This window comes from Cetorhinus maximus, chromosome 9 (genome assembly GCF_964194155.1).
Source record: "Cetorhinus maximus chromosome 9, sCetMax3.hap1.1, whole genome shotgun sequence".
Taxonomy (NCBI): domain Eukaryota; kingdom Metazoa; phylum Chordata; class Chondrichthyes; order Lamniformes; family Cetorhinidae; genus Cetorhinus; species Cetorhinus maximus.
The window spans coordinates 131,060,207-131,075,699 of NC_135887.1; the positions used below are offsets into that span (position 1 = coordinate 131,060,207).

The window sequence follows — 15,493 nt, forward strand, 5'->3', positions numbered from 1 at the left end:
TTACTGTCTGCAGAATTCCTATCCTCTGACCTGCTCTTGGAGCCACAGTATTTATATGGTTGGTCCAGTTTCTGGTCAATGGTAACCCCCAGGGTGTTGATAGTGGGGGATTCGGTGATGATAATGCCATTGAATGTCAAGGGGAGATGGTTGGATTCTTTCTTGTTAGAGATGGTCATTGCCTGGCACTTGTGTGGTGCAAATGTTACTTGCCATTTATCAATCCAAGCCTGAATGTTGTCCAGGTCTTGCATGTAAAAGTGCATGTTGCCACAGCAACCCAGGTTCTGAGTAAATTGTAACACAGCACCACCACATGTTTTTTTCTTTTTCCAATTCCATTCTTGCCACTTTCAGTTTTATTCTTAAATGAGAATACTTGAAGTAACACACGTTACTTGAGCCTCTTGCATGAATATAGAAACCGTCTTTAAATATAAGTATTGCATTTTATTTTAATGTGCATTTACCATTTGATGGACATACAGGATATCTGTGAAATGAAAACAAAATAACAGATGGAACTCAGTAGTCAACATATTGTCTTTATTTGTGGGTCCATATAAATTACATTGTAGCTTATTGAACAGACTGTACAAAACGAGCATGTACTGCACATGGACAAGTAGAATTGCTGCTTAGCCTTATATGTTACTTTGAGACTTTTGTCGGTGGTTGATTTCTTTCAGTCAAATTCTTAAAAATGTACTGAAACAAGGTAACACATAACTTACATGTGTCTTACAATAAGCTGGCACAAAATATGAGTGACATATATTTGCACCTATTAGATATTAACTTAGACTACATTGATTAATAGGGGGTTGTTGCTCCTAAATCAGGTTAGAGTACCACGCCTGTGCATCAAATGCCCTTTATTGAGGACCCACTGGATGGAAAGGAAGTTATCTATGTTTTATTAATGTCCGTTGTCCTTTGTTGTGTCAGGGAACAATGTGATGGTTCCATAGCTGAAACTGTACAGTCAGTGGTTTCAGTGTTACACATTCCACATTGACAGCTTATTGCGACGGGATAAGTGTAGTAAGGGTTAACATTGGGGGGACAGTTTGGAATGGTTATACTTTCATAGATTATTTCCTTGTAGCTGCAAATATCTTGATAGATGGAGGCCAAGGAGTGCTTGCAGACTGGATCCTGAAACGCAAAATTTGAAAAAAAATAATTAAGGAAAGTGCCGCAATTATGAATTAAGCAGCACAACAAGAAATTGATATCAGAACATTTGCTCTTTCATTGTGCAATGTGATTATAATTAATTGCATTATCCACATCAACAACATTTTATAGCCTGTGCCAACATATTATATCACAGTCATCCCAAAAAGCACATGCAGTTTTCCAGTAATGCCCTTGCTCGATGTCCGAAATTGTTATGAAAGTTAAAACAAAGGCATAAAATGTTTGGAACATAAAATAGATCTGCCAGCATTCTTAAACAGAGAAGACATGTGCATTTTTTTTTTAGGTTAGCATGTTAAACCTGTCGTTTATATATTTTTTTGAAATGGGACAGAGCTGCTGTGTTTTATTTTCAGAATTCCAGCATTTGCAGTTGCTACTTATTTCATTTACAAAAGTTTAAGTGTCTGTTCTAGCCTCTGTAACAGATTTTGACCGCTTCTCTCAACATCACAGAATATTGCATATCAAATGTACATAAACAATAATTACTTATCAATAATTACATGAGATTCCTCACCTTGGTGAAGCAGTACCCAGCACACCAAGTTACATTGATCATGCCACAGTACCCACACTCTTCCTTTTCCACTGCAATCGTAATATTAGACAGCTGACATCTGTTCAGTGACTGGACAGACATCCAGCACAGTAAAAAAAATATGTGGATTGTAGAGATCTTGGTCACCATAATTTGGAACATGAGGCTAATCTTGAAGAAAAAATAAATGAACGTTGTCCAGTTAATACATATAATAAACAATGTGCATTTCTATCAGCTTCCTTTATGTATGAATTGAACATTTTCAAGTCAAATATAGCACAAGGCTTCCTTATGTAATCTGATTAAAATGGACATTAAATAAAATACATTCATATCTAACCAGCATATTGACCCTTCAAAGTTCCCACAAATTACAGAAATCCAATACATGTTTAGTCAACATCATGATGTACATGAAACTTTAATCAATGTAACTCTATTTTATTGATTTCTGTGACATTCAGTCAAGTCCGTATGTTAGTGCAAAATTATACTAAACATGCCATTTTCCACAACATTCTTCAATTCTTTCAATATCAAAGGTTATACATTTATAGGCATATAATCCATGTCAGATCACAAAACTACATTTTAAAGATGATGAAGTTAAATGTTCAGCATATTATTATTCAGCACTTTATAAAAAAAATGTCAAAAATACCTTTATATATGCGCACATAACAGGTTTTCTTCAAGCTACAGTGCATCAGTAATGTTAAAGACATCACAAACTGAATTCCCCTTTATACTGAATCAGCGCTATCAACTCCAGATCAAAGGATTTATGGTTTTACCTGAACCAATCACTCCAGTCATTTGCTTTATGCATTTCCTCACCTGAAGTAATTGGAGCTCTTAGGATTTTGCAGTGATTCAATTTAGTCTCAGCCATAACACAAGAGATTTATATGTAGAAAGATTCTTGATTACAAACTAATATAATGAAGGAAACAGAGGGAAGAAATAAGTTTGTGTGAGGATTATAAAAAGTACAACCATTTGGCTGTAGTGTGATTAATTAGTGTTTACAGATTATGTTTCTTGTGTTGTTCCATGAAGGATCTCTCTATTAGAAGGTCTCTGAAGGTCAACTAAGATCAGTTCAGTTTTGCAAACAGAGCAATTCCTTCATTTAACTTAGATCTGGATGGGATGGTTAATACCTGGATGACAAATTGACTATTGCTCAGAGGTAGATGGAAATAATGAGGACGAAATTCAGCTTCTGCATGGCCATGAAACAGGCGGTGGCGAATTGGCCTGCTATTGTACAGGGAAGTAAATTTGGATGGGCTGTATAACTAGCAGCCAATGTGATATCGCTCATTTTACATCGTCTTTAAAAGCTAAAATTCCCACAAACGCGTTTCAGCTAAAAAGAAGTGGAAATATGATACATTCAAATAGGGGATTGGAATTTTTTGAACGAGAAATTGAAATGTTCTTGTACTAATTCGAGAAGCATTAGAACTAAACTATTGGTATTAGAGGTATACACAGTTAAATGATAATATTTATGTTACAACCTCCACTGATGGCTCAATGAGCTTATCTAGTGAGCAGATAAGTCAAATAGACGAGCAAAGCCCCAAGTGTCTGTGCTGATTTATCATTTTACCATGCTGGCTCTTGCCACTGAAGTTGTAGAGGCACTATTATTGACCTCATCTTTTCTCCCTTAAATACCAGGGGTACGGCAATGGCTTCCCACCCCTGCAACATTATTTCTAGAGTTCGCCAAGGATCTAACCTTGGCTCCTCTTCCTTATCTACATACTTCCCTATGGTCACAGCATCCGCAGGCATGTGATCCACTTTCACATAAATGCTGATGACACCCAACACTATCTCTCCCCTAGACAACTCCACCCTTTCACTACCTCAGAGTTGTTGGGACTGCTTGCCTGACATCGACTCTTGAATGAGCTGCAATGTCCTCCGGTTAACACTTGGAAGGCCCACATCACAAACTCTGGACCCTTACCGCCGATTCCATCCCCTCCCTGGCTGTTGACTCACACTGAAACAAACTTCTTGCATCCTTGTTGTCCTATTTGACCTTGAATTGCACTATGACCCTACATCCTCTCCATTTACTGCTATCTCCATAATGCCTCAATCCATCTCTACCTCAGCTAATCTCCTTGAAAACCCCTCAGCTCTCTCTCTCTCTCTCTGGTAGTTCCTCAAAGTGAGGAGGACATTTGCCACAGAGTACAGCCAGTGGCAAGAATCTGAGTGTTGTGACTTGTAACGTGGGGAGGCCGTGGCGATGCAGCGACCACACGGTTCGGGCTGACCAGGAGACTCTCCCGCTCTTGTTGTCTACCATAGGCATATTGGAAGGATTTGAGGGTTGTTAATCAACCTGTTTGACCACGTTATGAAAAAAGCCCTCATCTGTGTATTTTTTGGCTCCAGATTCGATTGTTCCAATTCTCTCTTGGTAATCTCACATCCACCACCCTCCATACAATTCAGCTCATCCAAAACTCTGTTGGCTGTATCCAATCTTTGCACCATGTGCTGCTTACCTATCACCCTTGTACTTCCTGATTTAGATTGGTTGCTGGTTCTTTAACATCTCAGATTTAACATGATTGTTGCTGTGTTATTATTCCTTCATGACTTCAGCCATTTTATCTCTGTAAGATTCTCCAGCCTTCCACTATGGCTGTGTTCATCCAATTTTGGCCTTTTGTGTGGTCCCAAAGCCTTCACTCCATTATAGGGCGCTTTTATGTTTTTGGTTATCAGGTTCGCTTTGTCCAGTAAATGTTAGCTGCGCCCTTGATATTAACACATTAGTTGGTGCTTGAAACAGTTTAGGCAGAGAGACCAATAAGCTGAACAAACAATGGCAGTTTATTGGAACTAAGAACAGAGCACTGACACATCTATGCTCCTTCAATCACCTCCAGCTCTAGACTTACAGTTACCCAAGAAACCCCTTCTGTGTAGCGATTGGTCAATACAGTCACATGGTCAACTAACTACATTCTCTTAAAGGTACATAGTGCTCCACTTTACCACATCCCTCCCCCTTTACTTGAAAGTACATTTGACAAGCATCACAACACAATTAATTACGAGTCAATTCCCTCAGGAGGCTTCTTCAGATGTGTAGAGCGTCGTAGCTCAACTGCCTCAGCTGGTTTTCCGAAACCCCCTTCTCAGGGGTCAATTGTCCACCAGGCTCTTCTATGTAAGTGGGAAAGTTTGTGTCTTCGACCCTCTCGGGTCCAACAGGCCCCACCGGTACTTACAAATCGTGTGACATTTCTTCCATGTGCGGTGCAGACTCAAACGCAAATGATGACGGCATTCCTTCTTGTGGGACTGTCTCTCCTCCCCAGAGATGATCCACGTGTCATCTAATTATTCGGCCGTTTACCGATATGTTATAGGAGAGAGGTCCTGTCACAGCACTCACTTCGCCTAACAACCAATTGGGCCCATCCCCAAAGTTCTTCATGAGAACTGTGTCTCCCACCGTGAAATTTCTTTCATGATTATGGCCATCATTTCTAGCATTCTGGGCCTCTTGGCTTCTCTCTGCCCTCCCCACTAAGTTCGGCCTGATAAGAGTTAGACGGATGTGGGGACATCTCTTCATTGGTAATTCAGCGGCGGTAATACCGGTGGTCGTGTGTGGCGTCGTCTGGTATGCGAACAGGAACCGTGACAATCTGGTGCTGATGGAATCCCCATCCAGCTTTTTCATCCCAGACTTAAACGTTTGGACCGCCCGCTCAACCAAACCTTTAGAGGCGGGGTGGTAAGGCAAGGTTTTGATTTGAGTTATCCCATTGTGGGTTGAAAACCTGTGGAATTCCCTGCTGGCAAATGCCTGACACGAGCATCTCTGGTAAACCGTGCACTGCAAAACTCTGTCACAAATGGTCTATGGTGCTAGCAGACGTGGGGGACAGGACTTTGTAGACATCCATGCACTTGGAGTGGGCGTCTATTAGTAAAAGGAACATCGTACCCAAGAAGGGCCCTACGTAGTCAAAGTGGAGGCGTACCCATGGCCATCCCGACCATTCCCAGGGGTTCAATGAAGCTAAGGGAGGTTGGCTTTTGTACCTCCTGGCACTGAAGGCAACCTTTGACTAGGGTTTCAATGTCCACGTCCATCCCTGGCCACCGCAAGTAGCTGTGCGCAAGTATCTTCATCCTACTAATGGGGAGGTGATGGTGTAGTGGTATTGTCGCTAGACCAGAGACCCAGGGTAATGCTCTGGGGACCTGGATTCAAATCTCATTTTGGCAGATGGTGGAACTTGAACCCAATAAAAATCTTGGATTAAAAGTCTGATGGTGACTGTAAAACCATTGCTGATTGTTGTAAAAACCCATTTGGTTCACTAATGTCCTTCCTTTTCAGGAAGGAAACTGCAGTCCTTACCTGGTCTGGCCTACATGTGTGACTCCAGACCCACAGCAACGATTCAATGCCCTCTGAACAAGATGGGTGATAAATGCTGGCCTAGCCAGTGATACCCACATCCCACGCATTAATTTTTAAAAAAATGCCAGTTGTGCGCTATCTAATTCAGCCAGTAATGGCCTTCGTCTCTCGGAGGCACGATAACCCTTGCTCCCCAGAGCAATATGCCATCTGCCAGGTGAACTCATATCTGTGATTGAAATAGGGCTTCATGTCATCATACTTTGGTATGCCTGGCCATCCATTCAAGACCTTCTCCCAGACGTGAGATAAAAGTGGATCTTGGCTTGTCCACTCACGGATTTGTTTGGCCTGGACAGGGGCGAATCCAAAAGATTTAATACTAAGACAAATACCTGGGGAACGGGGACCTTCACATTGATATCTGGCAGGGACAGGCAGCTCAGCGCGTCAGCATGTGTGAAATAGATTTCCGATCGGTGAATAATAGCGTATTCATAAGCAGCCAATATCAGTGCCCATCTCTGGATGTGAGCAGATGTGATTGGGGGTATCGCCTGATCCTCTCCAAATAATCTCAGCAGAGACTTGTGGTTGGTTATAATGTGAAAATGGTGACCATGGAGGTATTATGGAATTTCTGAACACCAAACACGACTGACAAGCCCTCCTTCTCAATTTGAGAACATCATCGCTCTGCAGAACTGAGCGTGCGAGATGTATAACCAATGGGTCGTTCGGAGCCACCCGCCATCTGATGTGAAATTACAGCCCCTACTCCATAAGGGGATGCATCGCAAGTTAAAATCAATTCTTTCTTTGGGTCAAAGTGAGCCAGTAGGGCCGATGATCTTAACAATTGCTGCTTTACCTTCAGAAAAGCATCCTGGTGTGGAGTTTGCTAAACCCATTTATGGTTTTTCTTAAGCAATGCGTATAACTGAGACAGTACAGTTGATAGATTTGGGAGAAATTGTCCACAGTAATTTATCATGCCTAAGAAGGCCCTTAGTTCTGCCATGTTTTTCAGTGCAGGTGCCTCCCGAATGGCTTTGAGCTTTTCTTCCAAGGGCAGCAGGTCCTGCACGTCGATTTTATGGCCCAAGTAAACTACCTCTTTGGCTTGGAAAAGACCTTTTTCTTGCTTCAAGTGAACCCCCGCTTGTGAGAAGTGTTTCAGCACCTCCTCCAAATTAGCGAAGTGTTCTTCGTCAGTTCGTCCGATGACTAAGACATCATCCAGATAAACAACGGCGTGGGGCAGTCCCTGAAGCAGGTTTTCCATGGTACACTGGCAAATAGCACACACTGATGAAACCCCAAAGGGCAGTTGAGTATATTGATACAATCCTCGATGTGTATTGACGGTCGTGAATTCCCTAGAGCCTTCTTCTAACTCGACCTGCTGGTAGGCGCGGCTCATGTCCAGTTTTGAATATGTGATGCCCTCTGCCAATTTCGAAAATAATTCATCGATCTTCAGTATCAGGTTTGGCCACTCTGTTTACGGTTAACTTATAGTCCCACATATGCGAACACTTTGGTCTGGCTTCAGTACGGGTGCTATGGGTGCAGCCCACTTGGAAAATTGCACCAGTTGTAAGATACCCCAACTTTTCCAGCCTGTTTCTCTCGGTCTCGACCTTGTTCCGTAGGGCATAAGGGATTGGTCTGGCTCTGATAAATCTGGGGTTTGCGTTAGTGTCTACATAGATTTTGGCTTGTAGCCCATGAATCCTTTCTAGCTCATCAGTGAAAATGGAAGCATGCTTTTGTAACAATTCCTGTAAGCTTCTCATTCTGATTTGAAAAATCTCGGTTCATTGCAATTTAATCTTTTTGAGCCAACTGCGACCAATTAAACTGGGGGCCCGCCCTAGCTACAGCCAGAGAGAGCAGTAAGGAGTAAATTTGCAGACGTTCTCCTATGACAGGCATGGATGCCCCAGTATCGACCTCCATCTTGATGGGTTGTCCATTGACTCTAGTGACTACCTGGATTGGCTCAGTTCTACCCACTTTCAGGTTGTATAGTGAATAGATGTCAGATTCTGTTTCCTCTGGTTATTTAACGAGACAAATTTCACGATATTTACCTTTGTTTCTAAAATGCTGTCTCAGCCGATCTTGACAGTGCCACATTAAGTGAAGTGACCATTGTGGTGACAGAAAAAGCATTCGATGTTTCTGAACTGTCAATCGCCTAAGGCTGCCTGGATGCATTTCTCTCATTAAGGTCATGGGTTTTCACTGTAGCCCTGTTGTTCTTCAATGGTCTGTACATAGTGGACGTTCCCCGCCTTTCTGTGGAGTCCGACGTTTTTGCACCTTTTGTTACCGGCCCTTCCCTCCCTACAAGATGGACGGCGCCATTTGGTGTATCTTTTATTGTCTCCGAGTCTCTAGCAGCACTCTCCATGGCTGTTGCCAATTCTAACGCCTTACTGAAGTCTTGATTAGTTTCAGATGGCAATCGTTTTTGAATAGCATCGTCCCTGATTCCGCACGTCAATCAATCTCTCAGCATGTCACTAATTGAAGTTCCAAACTCACGATATTCCATCAATTCCTTTAAAGCAGCTACATGGCCAGCGATGGTCTCTCCCGGAAGCCTATTCCTCTAATTGAATTTAAAACGCTGCACAGTGACTGAGGGCTTTGGCTTCAGGTACTTTTTTTACAATGTTTACTAACTCATCGAAAGCCTTCGTATCGGGGGTGTTTGATTACGTGAGGCTGCGGATCAGTCCATACGTGTTGCTCCCGCATGTGGACAAAAGAATCGCCCTCTTTTTGTCCTCACCCACGATGTCATTAGCGGTAAAGAAGGACGCTAGGATTTCGACGCAATGAGACCAATCACCGGAAGCAGGGTCGAATGGTTCAAGATGCCTAAACTGCAGCATTCTCGATGGCTAAGGAGACTGCGCTTTCGAACAGCTTTCAGGGTAGTGGCGAAGTAATGTAGCTGGCTTACCGAGGTTTTCTTGATTGCCGTCAATTGATCCTGTTTATCCTCGTCGCCAGTTTTATGTTTTTGTTTATCAGGTTTGCTTTGTCTGGTAAACGCTGGCTGCGCCCTTGATATTAACACATTAGTTGTTGCTTGAAACAATTTAGGCAGAGGGGCCGATTAACTGAACAAACACTGGCAGTTTATTGGAACTAAAAACAGAGCACTGACACCATGTGTGCATCTTCAATCACCTCCAGCTCTAGACTTCCAGTTACCCAAGAAGCACAGGTGATTGGTCAATACAGTTACCTGATCAACTAACTACATTCTCTTAAAGGCGCATAGCACTCCACAGTGGCCATGCCTTCAGCTTGGGGCTCACTATCCCCTTAAATCTCTTCTTAAAAACCCATCCATTTGACCAAGTTTTTGAAGAGCTGCCTGATACTTTGTTCTTTGGGTTGGCTTCAATTTTTCTCCTATTACACTTCTGTATAGCTCGTCGGGATATTCTCTTACGGAAAAAAAACTCGATTCAAATGCAAGTTGTTGTTTAGTTAGCTTCAGTGTCAATTTTAGATTAGGGAGGGAAAGAAAGTGACCTTGTTGCAGCTCCTGCTTGCTAACCAGAAGACTGCATGAATGCTTGTGGGGAGAACACTGGGGACCCTGATACTTGGTTGCTATCCACCAAGCTGGAAGTCCCACTACAAGTCCATTTGTATGCACACTGGAAATAGTGATTGGTTGTCCATCACAGGGCAATTGTCATTGCTGAGATCATACCCAGGCAGCATGCTCATGCCTTTAGAAATGGAGTAGGGAGAGGATAAAATATCAGATCTATAGAAAGTTGAATGAAAAGAGACAAGGTGGTTAGACTAAATCCATTCAGGAGGCTGGATTAGCATTATTGATAATAAGGAATAGAGGTACATACAAAAAGATGGACAGGAAAAGATTGGTTAGTTCTTCAAAGCTATCTCAAAAAATGAGGATGCATCCAAGCATCATGGCCCCTAGTGTTCTTTTCCATGAACATTCATATAATGCCCTGGGAGAGGCAAAATAGAATTGCTTATAAAGTAACCCTAGACCAATTAAGGGGGAAAAAAACAGGAAAATTTCTTTCCAAGCTCAAAAGATGATCCAGGAGGTCGCAGTGGCTATGAGGTACATTATCCAAAATCTGACCTAACTTTTGTAATGCGGGGATATTAGCCACAATATAGAACTCACACACACAGCGCTTTTTGGAAATGTTGCCATGAATCCGCATTCATCACAAAACCAGGCAACTGGTTTAGAGTGTCAGTCATGGCCCAGTTGGTAGCGCACTCATGCATTGATCACAAGGTTTTTGGTTCAAGCCTCAATCCGAGGCTTAAGTACAAAAATCAAAGCTGAAACTCCAGTGCAGCACTGAGGGAGTGCTGCACTGTTGGAATTGACATTTTTTGGGCAGGATGTTCAACTGAGGCCCAATCTGCCTCCTCTGTTGAATATAAAAGATCCCATGGCACTATTTCAAAGAAAGAGCAGGGAGTTATCACCTGTTGAGTCATTATCACATTGCTGTTTATAGGAGATTGTTGTGCACACATCAGCTACCACATTTCCAACAGTAACTCCTCCCTCAGGTACCTTCCCTAAGACGGTATTGGCAACCATGGACTTCCATTGGATTGGCCCATTATGTTTGGTAGAGTACTGCAGTGGTTTGCCACTGCCTTCTGCCATTTGGCTGACCAGGAAACTCTCTCACTCTGATCAGATATATTGGAAGGATGTATAGGCTGATAATCAACCTGGTTGGCCACAGTTTGAACACATGGCCAACAAGTCCTGAAGTGGGACTTGAACCAGGAATTTCTGATCCAGAGGTAGGGACACTACCACTGCACCACAAGTGTGACTACATCTCAGAAAGTACTTCATTGGCTGAAAAGCATTTTGAGACATCCGGTCTCTTATCCTTTGCAAGCGCTAAAATCCTTCTGCATGAAGAAAAACCCCCTGACATTGAAGCCAGTTCTATACTTCATAACATATGATCCACACGACCATTAAAAGGGACCTAGATGAAGCAATATGCTAGAAATTTGTTTTGAAAATACAAACTCTAATTGGCAATCACTATTAGACAATTAAGAGAGGCTATAGGGAATCATGGAGCAATGCGGATTAGAGACTTCAGTATCCCAAAGGTAGTCTGGACAAAGCAAAGAGAAGCAAAAAGATCTAAGCATACAAAAGAAGTACATAGTTATTTAGTGAGTGATGTTTAACACACAGGAAACAAGCATTTAGGGTGAAAGCCACATCCATTGTAATATTTAACAATTCATAAAATGTTGATAACTTGGTCTTGGATGAAGACGTGGAAATCAGAAATTCTTTAATAGTTTTAAGTTTGTGGGCACTTGTAGCTGAAGCCAGTAAGAGATCAGTGATTTGTTTGTAAATGCCAAATGCCATTTATCCGTTTTTAAGATTATTTGGCATCTGTAACTAGCAGATAGTTTGCTCATGGTGAGTTTATGTTGTATTATGATACATTACATGCAAGGCAGTATCAAAACTATTGATTTATGGTAATGGAACAACTGAAATCGCATTTTTATTACCGTTTTGTAAGAGCATTGGTGATGTTTTCAGGCTCAAATTTCATGGCTATGTGCATAATTGTATGGAAACTATAATCAGGACCTGCCTATTATTAAATGTTTCTTTAATGTTGTAATTCATTTTATCTCCTGCCTTTATTAAAATCAGAGGACATGGAGGAAGATGATAGGGAAAAGGTCCTAGATCAGTAGGAAGTAGGCTGCAGAAAATTGGGGTTTCATTATCGGGGGATTAAATACGGAATATGTCGGAAATACTCAACAGGCCTGGAAGCATCTGTGGAGAGAGAAACAGAGTTAACTTATCAGGTTTGTTTTAGGCTGCCAGACAGTTGGGATGATGGGCCAGCTTTGAAGCAGAGGTATGGAGTGTGGAAGTGTTTCAGGGATGTAAAAAGTCTGGGAAATCTGCAGGGAGTGGCTGTAGTATGTAGGAGCAATTTGGAAGGTGGTCCTGACTGCAGGGAGCATGGGAAATATGTTGCCATGGTCTGACTGGAGTGGAAGGGAAGTGCTGGAGTATGAAGAATGAATATACGGATGTGGGAGTCAAGAGGTGTTGGAGGATTCCAGGGTTGCCAATGGAATGAAGATACAAGGATGGATTGAGTGTGATTAAGATGGCAGTGCAAGGGACGTGCTTGAGATCAATCCTAGCGTTGGTGTGAACAGCTTTATCTAGTATTTAAAATACATAATATATCGATTTTAAATGATACAGATTTCCAAGGGGAAACCTTTTAGGAACCCTCCTATTTACTTTCCCCGCACTGAGAAAAAAAAAACACTAGATTCCTAACTTTTACCGTAAAGTTTTTTTTTTAAAGTATTAGCACTTTAAACATTGCCAGCAGGATTTTAAAAGTCTTGACAGGACTTTAGACAAAATAAGAGCACCGGTCAGAGGCTTGGCTTTTCTGAGTGTAGGGTGGGGTTTCAGGGCTTGAAGTCAAGAATCAGAACCACAGGTAAGTTATGGCACAGGAAGAGGCCAATCAGCCCATCGTGCCTGCGTCAGCTGGAAAATAAAAAATAAAAAAAAACCGGGCCCCTCCCTTTCTAATCCCATCTGCCAGCACCTGGTCCATAGCCTTGCAGGTTACAGCGCTTCAGGTGCTGACCCAGGTACCTTTTAAGTCAGTTGAGCGTTCCTGTCTCCACCAGAGCTCTGAACAGGACCCTTCCTTTCTCTTTCGGCTGTTCCCATTTTACATGGGTTGCCAAAACGTTGGTTGATCACTCCTTCATTTCTACCATCATTTTGTTTTTGGATTTGTCAGATGGTTTTACAGCTGGGATTCTCCTCCTGCCGCTGATCTTCCCTATTTATCTGAGCTGGGGACCAGCACCAATGTTCACTGGCTAACCTGCGCCAGTGGTTGGGGGTCTTTCGTAGCCAAAAGGTCTGGGAGCTGAATTATATGGGCTGCTGCCTCTCCCTGCCCCCACACCCCTATCCCCCCCAGGCTAAAACCTTGGTGGGGAGCCTGCCCACGGCAAGAATAGCTGCCCTGCTGTCATTTAACAACCTTTGGCTATTAATAGGCTTGAGGAGAGGTCTCTGCCCCTAAGGGACAGGAGCTCCCACTTCAGAGAGCTGCTGACCACAAAGCTGCATTGTCCCAGCAGCGCCAGGCATGTATGGGCCATGGGCAGTCCCAATGGAGGTCATCGCTGGGGCCGGACACCAAGGTGAGTGAACGGGGGCAGGCTGGACGGCCCCGGTGAGGGGATGAGAGGATGAGGAGTTGGGGTTTGAGAGGTGGGGGGGTGCAGGAAGGGTAAAGGGGGAAGTGTGATCTTGGTTGTGTTGGGGGTGGGGGTGGGGGTGGGGTGGAGGAGTGCCTCCCATGGGCACAGGGGACCCACAAAGGAGGTTCCCCTCACTCTTGCCCGACACCAGCCCATGCAGCTAAAGCTTGGGTATAACACTGATGGGTTGCATTGGCAGCGTGGTTAAGCTGGAGTTATTTGGAGGATGTTGTAGCACCCTATGTAATTTTAAACATAGCTAGGGGTTAATTGAAGTGCTTAGAGCACGCTGATTTTGCCACTCACCATCTATGAAAACATGAATGCAGAGAGAGGAGCTTATCTATACGTGTAGGGGCTTGTGTGCTAAGCACTCCCTTTAGCAAATGAAATGAAATTTGGACCAAGCATAATAAACAAGACACTGCCTGACTGGAACCCATGCTTTAGGTACAAGTCTCAGATCAGTAGCTACATTATAAATGTAGCTTTGTATCTTTGTGACATGAATGGAGTGTTCTGTACAAAACTGTGATGTGTGGAAAGGTGCATTTATTTGCAAAAATCCAAGTCTAATACAATGGAACAGAATGCCTCTGAATCGGTGGATGAGATGAATTACTGTGTGGTCCTAATGGCCCTTTCTAAGTCCTGTGCATCATAAACTAACAATATGCATTTTGCTCCCCAAAGACAAACTGGGGCCTGTGGCTGTCAGGAATTTTTGAAGTTTTGAAGAAGGCAAAAGACTGTTTCTTCTATTTGTGTCTGTAACACTCAACTGTTCAATTTTCCTGTGTTTGATTGCGTGAGTCTGCTAACTGATCTATGCTCATACTGCTTGATTAGTTAAGCCTGGGGTGTGGACTCAGAAAAAAGTGAACAAACTATAGAAAGAGCTGGAAGCCAGAGCTGAGGCACAGAGTAGGTATTTTTAAAACACTGTGAATAAAGCCTGTTACACACGTAGAAACTAGCGTCATCTCTGCATAACCCTGAGATATAAAATATATAATAGTGATCGACCCTGTTCCACTAGCGTCAGCCCCAGGTGTTTTCTACCATGTTGTTACCTCTTTAACCACAGGGTCAGGGGTGTGTTCATTATCATTTGTGCTGATTTTGCGCCCTGCTGTGATTAATGTGAGAGCCAACCTAGCCACTTTGGTGGTGTGATATTATAGTTCATTGGACTAGTAAAATGTTGTGCCATTTCTTTCCTAATGCTGCCACACTAGTCTGGACCAATGTCCCATGGGGAAAAGCTGTACAGAATCCAGGCTGTAGCGCAGTGAGGGAGTTATCTTGGATCACTCGGATACACTTCACAGAGGACAATTTCAGAGTAGAATTGTTAGAGATCTTGAAGCAGATTATCCACCTCGCACCTGACCTATTAATTTCAACTGTTATATCATGTTTAGCTCATGTTGAGATGGCAACAGGATTCTTACATTACAAACAGCTGGTCATATGTATCCTCACAATTCGTAACTTTCCTTTACATATCGGTGTTGGTTTACCTTTAAACATCGATGCAAGTCATTGAGCTTGCTCCTGATTTTGCTTGTAATCTGGAGAATTACCATTTTATTCCCAGTGTGCCGGTCCCCGGTGTGTTGCTGTGGACCCCTGTTCCCATGAAAAGATCCCATCTCTTTTCCAGGATCCAATCTGCAAGTCCAGACAGAAACCCATTTGTAAACCAACATTTCATGATGCAACACAATGGCCCAAGAATTAAGCTCGCTGGCTGCAGGATGAGTCCATCCAATGTGAAATATTAATAGAAGTTAGCAGAGGGCTAAGACAGTAATTTGGAATGTACACACATAGATTAGATCAGTTGTGTGAGCAGGGCGAAACTGGGAAAATCAGAAGAAATCGGAATAGGTTAAACTTCTGGAATTAACCTTATTGCCAAAGTGATGAACAGTTTACCCTAACAGGAAACATGAATAATCTGACAATGCAAAGAACACTGGTGTCAATAAATC

At 42.8% G+C, this 15,493-nt stretch overlaps 1 protein-coding gene across 1 annotated transcript in view; it reads right to left on the minus strand.

Annotated features, from left to right (window-relative positions):
- Positions 1–547: 547 nt before the first annotated feature.
- fshb (follicle stimulating hormone subunit beta) overlaps positions 548–15,493 on the minus strand; it is a 112,020-nt gene continuing 97,074 nt past the window's right edge. The window contains exons 2-3 of the mRNA XM_078549542.1: positions 1,724–1,915; positions 548–1,158 (exon numbers count right to left, since the gene is read on the minus strand). Coding sequence (XP_078405668.1) covers positions 910–1,158; positions 1,724–1,915 — 441 coding nt within the window. The 3' untranslated portion in view covers positions 548–909. The remainder of the gene's footprint in view (positions 1,159–1,723; positions 1,916–15,493) is intronic.